The 13,260-nt window shown below is 43.2% G+C and overlaps 1 protein-coding gene across 1 annotated transcript in view; it reads right to left on the reverse strand.

Moving 5' to 3' along the window:
• The window catches only part of LOC108902737 (protein sidekick-2-like), an 81,666-nt gene that overhangs the window by 20,338 nt on the left and 48,068 nt on the right, over positions 1–13,260 (reverse strand). Inside the window, 13 exon segments of the mRNA XM_018704728.2 lie at positions 1,002–1,183; positions 1,537–1,677; positions 2,889–3,036; positions 3,753–3,889; positions 4,184–4,360; positions 5,290–5,392; positions 5,787–5,954; positions 6,253–6,369; positions 6,865–7,059; positions 7,193–7,276; positions 7,548–7,738; positions 8,147–8,258; positions 12,165–12,298. Coding sequence (XP_018560244.1) covers positions 1,002–1,183; positions 1,537–1,677; positions 2,889–3,036; positions 3,753–3,889; positions 4,184–4,360; positions 5,290–5,392; positions 5,787–5,954; positions 6,253–6,369; positions 6,865–7,059; positions 7,193–7,276; positions 7,548–7,738; positions 8,147–8,258; positions 12,165–12,298 — 1,889 coding nt within the window.

The following is a 13,260-nucleotide window of genomic DNA, read 5'->3' on the forward strand; positions in this document are numbered from 1 at the left end:
TTTCAACATGCTAATGCAGCAGCTATAGCCTACTTTGGCTATATTTCTTGATTTAAAAAATCAGCATGTTAATGTTTAGTTTAAAAAGTTGAGTCACACTGTAAAATCTTTCTGAGGAGCCAGATTCACAACCTAACAATCTAAATGTGCATTACCGAAAATAATCTTAGATCCAGCTTGGTATAATTTTACAGTGAGAAATGTGACTTTCACCCTTTTTGAATAGGCGGGAAGAAAAAAAGAACATGAGGTACTGGAATCACTGGCCGTGATGGAAATATGTAGCTGAATGACACCGGGGAAAGTTCACAATATGTGTTCTAATTATATCACTCAGCATGTACAATGGGAAAAGAAGTCAACTGAGGCAGCACTGAAAGGAACATGTCACAAGCCTGACGCACATCATCACCTGGTAATTTATGTGCGGAATCAATTAAATCTGAACTCAGAGAGGCCAAACAATGTCTCCAGGCTTTTTCTTTTTTTAAAGTGCTGCCATCAGAAAAAAAAAAAAATAATAACAGTATGCTAGAAATAAAAACTGTAAAAGCAACTATACAAAACTATGTGATACGCTAAAAATCAAACACATGAAAGTGATCAATTTAAACATAAAAACTGAAGTAAAATCTTGGATAGAATTTTTAAAAAGGCTCTGATGTAGCTTTTGGCTCATGTCGGCACACATTTTGTTCTGGAGTATTGCAACACTTACTGAGAAATTAACCACATAAAACCAGGTTCTGTGCTAACCGCTGACTTTTGATTGAGACAGGAGTGAGGGAAATGGCTTAACAACGTGTGCGAATCACCTTTTCAAGGTTAGCCGCGGATTAAAAACGGTGCGCTGCGGAGAAAACATGGTTGTACCACTCTTAATTTGATCATTAAAAACAGATTAACTATCACTCACCAGTCTCATGCTGCAGGCTCAACATTAGGCGATGAGGCTGTGGGTAATGAGCGGAATTCGTAAAAACCAAATAAAGTCAACTCACCTCCTTGCAGGGTCCACTCGGTGACTTTGTGGCTGTAGGTGCCCCTGCCTGCTCCGTTATAGGCAGCCACCTCGATCTCATAGTTGGTCCAGATGATGAGGTCCTCCAGGAGCAAGCTGGTCTGGTCTGGGTTGGTGATGTTTTTCATCTGGCAGTCCACTGGAAGCCCAGACAGACAGTACCTGGCAGCAGAGGGAGTTAATCGATAGAGGGAGGCAGAGACAGAGAGACAAAATTATAAATATATTAGAACGCAGATGCCCTGAAAAAAACAGGAGGCAGGGAGAGTGGCAATGAAAGAGAAGCCATGCAGAACATAAAATGGTTACAAAAAGAGAGGTGACAACAGATGAATAGAGAGGAAGGTATTTAATTGGCACCAATTATTCTATTGCAGCGGTGAGCGAGAATGAAGCGAAATGGAGAGGAAGAAAAGGAGCTGACATAACAGTTATTAGCACATCTGAATAGCAATGGCCCAGACAGGCACCTATCCCTGGGAAGAAATCAGGGCGGGTTGTCACGGTCTTCTTACCTGATGATGTAGCCCTGGAGTGGACCATTCTGATGACTCTCTGGGGGCGGCTGCCATTGGATCATGATGGACTGATTGGTGCGGCCACTCGCGATGACTGTCTGAGGGGGGGCACTAGGAGGCTCTTCGGGGAGAGTCAGCCTGGTGGAGCAGAAAAAGGAAAAGAGGAGGTGATAGAAGAGACAAAGAGTGAAGCTATGCATTAATTACTGTGAATTTCGCATATTTCTATCCCATTTCATCATAGACATCAAATCATAATAAAGCCCGCTTTTTTGTATTTTTTTTTTTTCACCACACCATAAAGCAAAGTTGGGGTAAGTGTCTTTGTCCAAAACATATTCTCTATAATTCTGTCCGCAGAGGGACATCGTGCTGTGGCATGACAAGGATCAAAGAGGCCTTGGTGAAAATGGAGCAGCACAATAGAGATACAGTGCGAGAGAGAGAAAGATATAAAAGAACAAGAAAGAGAGATCCAGGCAGACTTTTCCCTTAAGTCAATTTAAGATGACATCTTGATTTCTTCCCAGTGCACCGGAGCACTGCTCTGGAGGAGATAAAGCAGAGTGTTTAGGATCAAAGAGGTGTGCCGGAGAGATGCCTCAGAAAAGCCCTGCACTCTCGCTGATGCTCAGTCACCCTCCTGTGGTGCGCTCTTGTCTGGGCACATTCACACAGGAATTTGGCTCTGTGAATGAGTGTGTGGTGCGAAAAAAAAGGTGCATGATGGGTAGTGATGGCTTTCAGTTTGAGGGACTTCCTTGCTGCAGCAAATGGTTTATGCTGGTGCAGGTCAGATTGTCGTGTGTACAGGTGAATTGTGATGAGCTAAGAATGAGTATGAGTGTGTGTGTATGTGTGTGTGCCTGTGTGATTGTGACCGCTCCATCTTACTAGTCAAGAGAATTCACTTGAGATTTGAGTCTGTGTGAATCTCTGCCTCTTTCAAGCCTCTCTGTATTTTACTCATGAAGTACAGCAAAGGCAGTTAATAGGAGAGAGAGAGGGAGACGAAGCTGGGTCAGCGCACCCATCAAGTCTTCACAAAGTGCAATTTCAGCTCATTCACAGTTTTATCTTGAAAAGGCCCCCGTCCCGAAGCCGGCTCATCTCTCGCTCACTCCCACAGGAGTGAAGACCAAAAAGTGGACTTAACAGGAAATAATCACAGGATTTTCTATTGAACTGCCACAGGGGGGGTGGGGTGTGGTGTGGGGGGGTTGTTCCAGAACTGTGAAGGCCAACAAAGTGCAACGCTGTCCTCTTGGCTAGTGTACACATTTAAATACACACACATACAGTTTTTTTTTTTTTTGAATATTCAGTATATGCAGAGTAGCAGTACCCACCGGTCAGTCTCTTTGCTGAACTGGCCCCTCCCCACATCGTTGACGGCACACAGTCGGAACTGGTAGGAGCGCGCCGGGATGAGGCCACCAACGGTAACCCCTGTAAACTCTGGCTCGATGTTGGCCAGCAGCACCGTCCAGGGGGCATCTGAGGCGGTGAAAGACACACACATGCGGACAGAGCCGTGAGCAAACAAGCGAGTGAATGGTAAACGACCTCGCGAGAGCACGAGAACGTTCTTGAGAAAAACCTCCTCATCGCCTGCAAAACTCAAATTTGAATTCCATGTTATTCCAGACCATTAATGCACAACACTGTTTCATTTTCAATAATAATATTGCATACTGATAAAAAACAAGTCATTTATTTTGTATACTCCCCCTCTAAATATCAGATTGAAATTCAATTATCCAAAACCCAGATCCCATCTGCATCCTCGGATTCATTTTCTTCTTAATGAGTTGTCATCTTCTCAGTTAGCCTGAGCTTCGGTGAGAAATGGTTGAACGATTCACTCTCCATGGGCGAAAGCATTCACACTTCTTTGATTTTATCAAGCGAAAAGGAAGATAAGAGCATCGGACATCAACACAATTTGGTTCCCCTGATCATTCGTAAGGAAGCGCACAGGTGAGGCAATTGGGTTTTACTGATTGAAGAAGGTAAGAGAGGATGCAACTGCCAATTTTGGAGCACAATGGAAATGTAATATAATAAGCTGGGTAGCAAATGAGTGCTTCCAGGGAGTAGAAAGTAACAATATTACATTTACAAAAGCTAACAAGAAACAATAAAATGCATCAGGTTTTGTGCATTGTTGATGGTGGCACTGGTGCTTAGGTGATGTTGAACACTAAACTCACTATTTTCCGAGACTTCCAGGATGTAGCGGATGAGGGGGCTGTTTCCATCAAATGCCTGGGCCCAGGTGAGGTTGATGGCCCTCTTCTCTGTGGTACTAAGAATCGCTATTGGGTTTTCTGGAGCGTGGGGCAGCTGCCTGCATGAGCACATGTTTATGTGTGTGTGTAAGAAAGGGACAAAACGATAAAAGCAAATGGAATCAGACAAGAGAGGCAGCAAATAACAGAATTAAACAGTCAAACTGAGAGCCTTTGTGTTGTAAATATTAAAGGGGTTTGATGGATTGGAGAGGAGAGCTTTGATAAAGCACAACGGTGGAGAAAACATCCATCCATCATGTCCTGGTCAGATGTAAATAAGAGAAGGAAAAAAAAAAATACAGACAGCAAGATAAGACGAGGAGGGGGAGACATGAGGCAAATATGCAGACCTGACTCTGAGGTGGGCGCTGCGGGAGTCATTGCCACCAACTGAGGTCACCCTGCAGGTGTATGTTCCGATGTCACCCGACCACGTCTGGGAGATGTGCAGGGTCCCGTCGGGATCCTGCCGCAGGCGGGGTGATGTGTTCACGTCAATCACGGAGCCGCTCTTCTCCCACACATACCTAGAGGCACGTACGCGTATTTGTAAATGTAGTGTACACACACAGACACACATAAATATATAAATATATATTTATACACCATGCACACATGCTCACTCAAATTTTAACACTCTATCTCCAAGTGTTGTGACAGTAAATCCGTTTGCTTTGTGTCAGTGCATACAGGAAAACACAGAAGGTGCTGACACAGATGAAAAGCCTTGTGAGGCTGATGGCAAAGTTATCTGAATCTGAAAACCATCTCTCTCTGTCACACACACATACAGTACAGAGCCTCTCCTCTATGCATTTCTCTCCCTGTCACACCCCCAACTGCACATATGGATGCCCCCCCCCCCAATCCACATGCACATACGCATGCACACACAAGGAGCTCCCATGATTAATTGCAACTGTTCAGGCTCTCCAGCTAATCTCCTCTGTGTTGCGTTTAATTAAAGGCGCTGTCTGAAGTTATTACTCTGTTTACATATTCATCTGTTTACCCCGCGATCTGATCAATGCCGTGTGCCGTGGGCCCACAGGTGACAGGCACTCTAATCACTGGGCTCCATAGACATCATTTCAGTCCCTCTGAGACAGATGCATGTACACACACTCGATCATGCTCGAGACTGTCTGAAGAGTGGGGAAAAGCGATGGGCTAATTCCTCAATCTGACTCGTAAGAGTTTCGAAATCTTCCCACAGGAGGTCGTCAAAGGGTGGATAAACACTACAAGATCTCTCGCAGATTTCATAAACTAATTAAGTACAACATTGATACACAAGCTTGTTTTCTAGGCTGCAGTTGCACCAAGAAATCGTATTTTGTAAATTTATTACATTGCATGTGATTTAAAAAAACAAAAACAAACAAACAAAAAAAAAAACCCCAGACAAAATCTTGACAAAATTCCAACAGCTTTTACAAGTTGATGTCATCATTACCTGACAGTGACACTGGGATCATGGGTCACACCACAGGTCATGACAGCCTTGGTCCCCTTGATGACACTTTGGTCTTGCGGTGGTTTAGTGATGCGGGTTCGTGCTGCAAATGCACACAGAGGTCGTAGTTCAACAAACTGTGTTTGAGCAGCAGGCTGAAGACAGCCCACTTAACATGGGTCTCATCTTTCACAGAACATCTTTCTGTAACAGGGTGAATCATGCAGCATTTCCAATGGGTGGAGTACTTTGCAATGCTTTCAAAGACTGGTAATGTGAATTTAAGCAGGGAAAATGAGTACATGTATGAGTCACTGGACTATATAGTCAGAAAATCTTGACAATGAACTCCTGGAACCAGGTATGCTACGCATCTACAAGTAAGGGTTTTAAAAAGTAGGATATTTATTTTTATTTTTTATATTATTCAAGGGCACCGGCTGTGCAGATGATCTGAGCGATATGAATGATGTGCAGAGAGTTGCTGTTATGCTCACCCCAGACTACTAGATCGGCTGAAGCCTCGTCAATGCCTCTGGAGTTGCTGGCCATGCAGGTGTAGGTTCCAGCGTCGGACAAGTGGGAAGGACTGATTAGCAGGCTGCCCGATTCCAGCAGGGTGAACCTGGGCAGCTGGACCGAGCCACTGGCCAAGACACGTTCACCTGCATGGAAGGGTGGTAGTGATTGATGGGATGGGATGGAGGACGGGGGAAAAAGAGGTGGGGGGTGGAGGTGTTGGTGGCAGGCACAAAGAGAGATTAGGGTATTGGAGAAATGTCAGGGAGAACAAACAAGAGGGGGAAAGCAGTGTGCAGCAAGAGTAAAGAAGTGAAGCTTGTTTGGAGGAAATGTATATTCTGAATCCTTTCCATAGCTCTCGTCTAACTTTTGACAAGTCCAAATGTGGCATAATGAACCCCCCGGGGCCCCGACAGGACCTCATGCTGTTAGCCCACGCACCTTTCTGCCAGGTGATGGCTGGCCGTGGGGCTCCTGAGGTCTCGCAGTGTAGAATGACTGACATGCCGTCAATCACGGCACTGTCAGAAGGGCCAGCGGTGATATTGGGAGCGATACCTTAGAGGTGAGGTAAACACACACGCACACACAGGTACACACGTAGAAACACACACACACGCACACAAACAAAATCAGGTAAGACAGAGGTGATAATGAGAGACATAAACAGCCTTCTCCCTAATAAAGCAGACAGCAGCTGAGAGCTTAATAGACTTGACAAAAGGGGCGGCTGTCAGGTCTCATTCTCAGGGACAGCTCTGAGAATCTGACAAGGCGCCTCCATCTCTCTGCTTCTCCTGCACATTCTCTGATTCATAAATAGCCAATAATTGCCCAAGCATCCAAGGTGACAAATCTGTCACTGCGAAGAGATATATAGATAGATGGGTGTAGGAGGCAAGACAGAGAGAGGGAGAAAAGAGGATTAGAGGCGAGAACAGAGGAGCGGATTTAAGAATAAATAAAAAAAAGGGAGGGAATGGAGGGGCGAAGACGAGCAGAATTAAGTAGCAGACGTGCAGATAGCTTTGAAACAATTTCAAGGGGACATACTAGTAACAGCTAGGTAGGTGTTTGTCTGGATCTCTCCTGCGAGATTGCGGGCAAAACACTGAAACATCCCAGTGTCGTCTGGCAGGAGACCGTTGATCTGTAGACTGCCTCCTACCAACACTCTGTACCTGGGGATCTTCACTGGGCTGATGGGCACTGCATCTTTATACCACACTATGTCTGGCTGTGGTGTGCCTGCAGAGGGAGGAGAGGATTTATTTTTTCCCCCCTTGACACTGTGACCCTTTTATTCTTTTTATTCCTTTTTGTTATGCTCTCTCGCTCTTTCAAACACACACACACACACACACAAAAAAACATCACTAACCTCGTGCCTGACAGGGGATATCCACCACCTTCTCCATCTCTGCACTGATGTGACTTGGTGGCTCTTTTACAAACAGAGGGAACTCTGTTTGTAAAGACAAAAAAAGGCACAAAATGTTTGCTCCATTAAAGCCTTTAAAAACAACTCACAAATCATCTGTGCTTTTTATCTCAACCCTTCTCTGGTGAATAAGTGCTCACACCACTCTAGATAACAACATCAACTCAATTACTGAAATATAAAATGATAACAAAATGTTCTCCCAACATGGGGGTTAGCATGCTGATGCAATATTTGGATAATTTAGGCTCAGCTGCTCTGTGCGAGGTTAAAACGGAATCTGTGGATTATTCACCAAGAACGTGCAGGAAGGCCCCGGCGGTGACGGCGGGGACGCTACTGCTGCGGAGCGATGCCTCACACTCGTAGTAGCCGCTGTCGCTGACCGCCGGCAGACTGATGACCAACCTGCGGCCGAAGTCTCGGATCCCCGTGTTGACCACTGCCCCATCTTTCCTCCAAGTAATACTCATTTTGACGAGGGGTCTGGAGGAGAAAAGGTTGAAAAGGAAGAGAAAGAGAGCAAGAGATGGGAAGCATGGTTTTTAATACAGATTCATATTCTGTTTCAAGGTTAGAGAGCATTGAGGGAGCGATGGGATACATCTGTCAGTCTGATTAAGTCTTTGAATTGGAGATAATAGTCAGAATTCAGGCCTGGGATTGCGCGAGATGGGGAGAACAGAGTGAAACCTTGAATCAAAGGGAAGAATGGAGGAGAGGTACAAAATGGAAGATGTACAAAACACGGTCCTATCATGTTCAAACAAAAGATTTCAAGAATCATTTAAATCACTATCGGATGTGGAGGTGAGAGGAGGTGGAGGTGTATGAATTGTGCATGCATGACTGCATTTGCATTGTGTTTTTTTTTTCCTTGGTATGAAATTGTACCTTGCATTGGCAACACACTCCATGATGGCCTCGTTTCTCCCCACTGTTACGCTGGTGTTCTTGGGGGGGATGATGATAGAGGGGGCGATGGGGTCTGCAGGTCCTCCAACATCTATCAGAAACAGAAACACATAGAAGTAGGTGCGGAAAAAAATCTATAAAGTATATGCAGACCTCAGATTAAGCCTGTGAGTCTGCCTGATACAGCCAACCTAGCATGACTAGATCCTTACACAGAGCCTGACAATCTGTCACTATCACCAGCAGGTAGCCAGCATGCTATCAAGCAACTATTAACACCCCTGTCTTTACTTTAGATCCTTTTTCTAGTGCACACAGCATTTCCTGAGCACAGTGTTAGCCCAGGTGTTAGAAGCCATTATGTAGCATAATTGAGACAAACACAAAAGGCGATTAAATGCAGCACCATCACTCACGGGTTTCACGGAGCCTCCAGCCAACCATCGATTCACTGCCCTCAATCAGTGATCTCTCTCTGAATCTGATCTCATTTTCCCCCCACCTCCCCGGAGTACGGGTATGGGCCTGTGCACTTGTATGTGTTTGAGTGATTGCGCGTTTATGGTGTGTTGCGTGTGTGTGTGTTTGTTTGTGGGTGCCTACGTGTGTGTCCCAGTGCATTTGAGATTTTTTTTTTTTTTTCAGGGCTACCCCAGGTTAATAGTGTCCCTAATCAAGTTTTTATTATCACTATTGTGATTTTGTGCCACCTCATTGTAAATCACACCCTTCCGAGGACCATTTTTTGGTGGAATTTCTGCAGTGTAATGACAAAGCTTCCTCTACAAACACTGCCTGAGTGTAGGACTGGACCCCCTGATGGTTTATTGCTATTTGGCTCTGCTCCCCATTTGATTGCTTCATTCAAGACTCCAGCTCTTCAGTTGTAGGGTTTGAAATCATGAATTCAATTGCATCACAATTTCATAAACAGTTTCAATATAGTGAATAATTTGCCATAAAAATTCTTATCATGTGAAATTAGATTTTTGTTGTGCTCCCAAGGCATACATTCTTGTTTATGTAATACACTACAAGAGGCTGAGATATACTGTTATGTTTTAAAATCAATGTGAAGCATGACTTTGAGTACAAAGTAGGCTATGTTTTGACGAGTCAAAGATAATATGCTGCTAACTGTATTTAAAAGTGGTGTTTCTAGCTAACCCAGATACTTTAAGGAAGGAAGGAAAAGAAGAACAAAGTCAAATTTAGCTGCTGCTGGCATTTTGTTGGCACATCTGAAGAACACATTTAGCATTTTGAAATTAAAACATCTGAATTAATCTCGAAGGACACCTTAAATGCAAAAGATTAGTCCTTATGACAAACAGCAAAATTTGTCCCTAAAAGAGTTGTGATGATGATTTACCCATTGACTGATAAGTGAACAGGAACATCTTGTGATGCAGCAGCTGAATGAAAGGTTGTATGATTCTACACATCCCCATTAATCCATTTCACTATGGTGGTACGTGCATCATCTTGAGGGTAATATTGACATTATTGTTAATTAGCGTAGAGAAGACCAATCAATCCACACAGAACAGCTTGCTGTCAAGTCATCAGAAGAGTCAAAAAAGAATTGACTAGGCTGCAATGATTTGCTAAAGTCCAAGGGAATCATGAAAAATCAAAATCACTGGGGTCAGAAGTTCTTGGGTAAAAAGTGAGATCACAGTATGTTCCTGATCTATGTAATTTTTGTTGCTTAATTAATGGGCAAAATTGTGTGGAAAGTTTGGTAGGTGTGGGTCTGAGAACCTTGTCAACAAGTAAATGTAGAGAGAGGAGGAGAAGAAGTGTTTGATGGAGAGAGAAGAATAATTCTATCACAACTAATACCCATCTTCTACCAAGAGGAGTGAGAGAATAAGTAAAGTTGTTACTAAGGCCAATAACTTGTAGTGGCATAAACAGCATCATGATGAATAATTTATGAATTATTTATTGATTGCAATTGTAATAAATACAGAAACAAAAATGCTCTGTTAAATTAAGTTCAATTCCATAATATTTGGCTGGAAATGTTGTCTATGTTTGCCAATGACAAAACTAAATCCATTTGACTTGTCATAGAACTCATTTTATTTTCCAGAAGACATGACTGCTTCCTCGGCATACACTAATTAATGCATTGCAGTTCATAGACTCTCAATTGTTGAGAATACCTCAAGTGTGTAATCGTCTAATTAAATGGGGAAAGTAAACAACGTGGTGACCTGCATTGCAAATTCTCGCTACTAATATCGCCATATTGTTTACATCTGTCTGTGTCCAAAGACAATTGTAAACCCCAAGTCAACTTCAGTGTATTTCACACTCTGAAGAATAGAACAAAAAGCAAAATGTCTGCCCACTTGGAGTATCACCCAATGTCAGTTTGTTTTTTTTTTTCTTCTCACTATTACATTCAGCTCTGTCTCATTTGTATGCTCCTTTTGGAACAAGATGCTCCCTCCACTGCATATTTTTCTGTCTAGTCTCCACAGAATTGCTAAAATGAACAAATGCAGCTGTAAAAACCTTATTGACTTTCAGATGCAAAATGCAGTCGTGTGATCCGCAAGGTCAGACTCGGCGATATTCAGTGATATCTGGTCCCCGCAGATTGCTGTGTCATGCGTATTGAGCACTGAATTACAAACACAGTATTAACAATGTGATGAGCAGATGCTGGGGCGAGCGGGAAGCTGATATTAAAAATGAGCAGCTCCACAGTGAACAGGTTAAAATCCTCGTACGACAGTCAAACCCCCACAGCAGAAAAAAATAATACAAATCATAGGGGATCCAGATGAAAGGATGTATTATATGTGGTACGAAATGTTATCATAAATATTATCTTCAGAGCCAGTTAGGTATAAAAGATAGTACATTTTGTGACTCTTTTAATTGGCTGGTCTTACAGGGCAGAGAAAGATTGATTTATTTAGATGAAAATAACTAACAGTAGGTGGGGTGATTTGTGTGAACTTTGTTTAGATGAAAGAAAGTGGCAGCAGGTGGGAGGAAGGGGAAGTGTCAGGTTCAGCTAAACACTAATGATTTGACACACAACCGTGCCTGCATGAGCAATGCCAAACTTTATTTGAACTTGGTGAACATGCTCTGTTTATAAGTGAGGCCGACCTTCTAATCTGATATGTGTGTTCGCGTGGATGTATGTGCGTGCGTGTGTGTGTGTGTGTGTATGTGTGTGTGTGTAATCATTCCCCGTTCCTCAGTGTCATTTTCATAAATCTGCTTTTTGTGAGTAGCGATTAAACTGAAGGTCCACTTTATGAGCCTGTACATGCAGCCAGCCAAAGAGGTGCTGTTGGAGCTCCACCTAAAAACACATCTTATGGCTGTAATTCACTGCCTGAGCCAGAGGTTAGAGGAGCACTGCAGAACAGGAGGACAACTATTGTGGTGCAGGTAATGGGTATGATTAAGTCTGCTGGGGCAGGGAGAGGAAGAAACGGCAGCAAGAAGTGATATGATAGAGAAGGCAAGCCAGTAGAGGGCGCTATATCTGTTTCCATTGTCATCAGCTGAGCCACCTGTTGTGAGGCTGTTGTGTTAAATGACTATGTGTGCTCAACTGTTGAACTGAGGGAGAATATAAGGAATAAAACTTATTTTTTTTAGCTACATTTTCATCTGCAACAACCTGTTAATGCAATCTGCTGATGACACAAACAATCTGCTGGTGAGCTGTGGCTTTTGCTGAGTGGGTGAAGCAGTCTGTTGCTTGAATGCATGTGTACATATGCACCTGAGTGGGCTTGTTTTACCATATCCTTGGGGTCCCACTGTACTTGTGGGGTCTGACAGCTGCATGGGGACCAAAACGCTGGCTGAACCCCTCAAGTTTAAATGGCTGTTTAAAATGGTGATGCTTAAGGTTAGGGTACAGGGCTAGGGAATGCATTATGTGGGTTTTTGTGTGTGTGTGTGTGTGTGTGTGTGTTTGTGTGTGTGTGTGTTTGTGTGTTTTTTCATGTGTACTTACTCTCCACTGTGAGTGTGATGGGCAAACTGGTTTTGTTCTCCCCATTCTTGTCATTGACCGCCTGGGCGTAGTAACGTCCTGCATCGGGGGCCACCGTGGACAGGATGACCAGCGTGTTGTCCAGCGTAATGGCACTGAGCAAATATTCACACCCATACACACACACACATTAGCCAAGCACACTTTTAAGGACAACTGCATTAATGTGCCTTTACTCTCATGACACTCACTTAACCTCAACCTTACCCTAATAAAGACATAAACAGCTTTAGGTAGTGTTGAATATAGTTAAATCAAATTGGGGTCACAAATTTGCCTCCCCAATTAAACAGACATCCCCTGTCGACTGGTGTGCTTTGCAAAACTTGTCCCCAAACACACACCGAACTGTGCGTACAAACACACATTAACAAGTGCACAGACACATTCATATCATTAAACCAGTGAGTAGTTGTTTCTCACAGTCAATAAATCCTGAGGGTAAACTGACACACAAGCGCGCGCGCACACACACACACACACACACACACACACACATACTCATAAATTATGTCTAAAAAGAAGCACACCAAACAATTTTTATGAGCACTTCCATCTACAAGGTACCACATTGTCTTAAAGGAATACTTTTGAATTTATCTTGCCATTATATACAAACTGTTCCTGCAGTACTTGGGTAGTAGTACAAAGTTCATGGTCATTTAAATCACTGTATGAACCCAGGGGGTTAAGATTAGTTAGGCTGGACTTGTCTAAGTTTTGTCCATGGGAGCTCAGTCAACTATGTTTTTTAGTTGTAAGAGAGAATCTGTATATCCAGACAAGTTAACTGGTCCTTCAGCAGCATAGTGCAACTGATCAATTTTGATGTTACTGTTTGAAGCCCAACTTTGTGCTGCCTACTGCTGTAACAGTTGGATACTAAACAGAGTAGACAAATAAAGTCTCTAATTTAATCTCTAATTTCTCTAATAGGCACAGATATATGTCTTTAACTAACCCCAATAGTCACTATAATGTAACATTGTGTTAGATCTGTTGAGTCCTTTACACTTACAATAGATTTTTGATTTGTTCCAAATTAATACCATTTACA

The sequence above is a fragment of the Lates calcarifer genome, linkage group LG11 (assembly GCF_001640805.2).
Source record: "Lates calcarifer isolate ASB-BC8 linkage group LG11, TLL_Latcal_v3, whole genome shotgun sequence".
NCBI lineage: Eukaryota > Metazoa > Chordata > Actinopteri > Centropomidae > Lates > Lates calcarifer.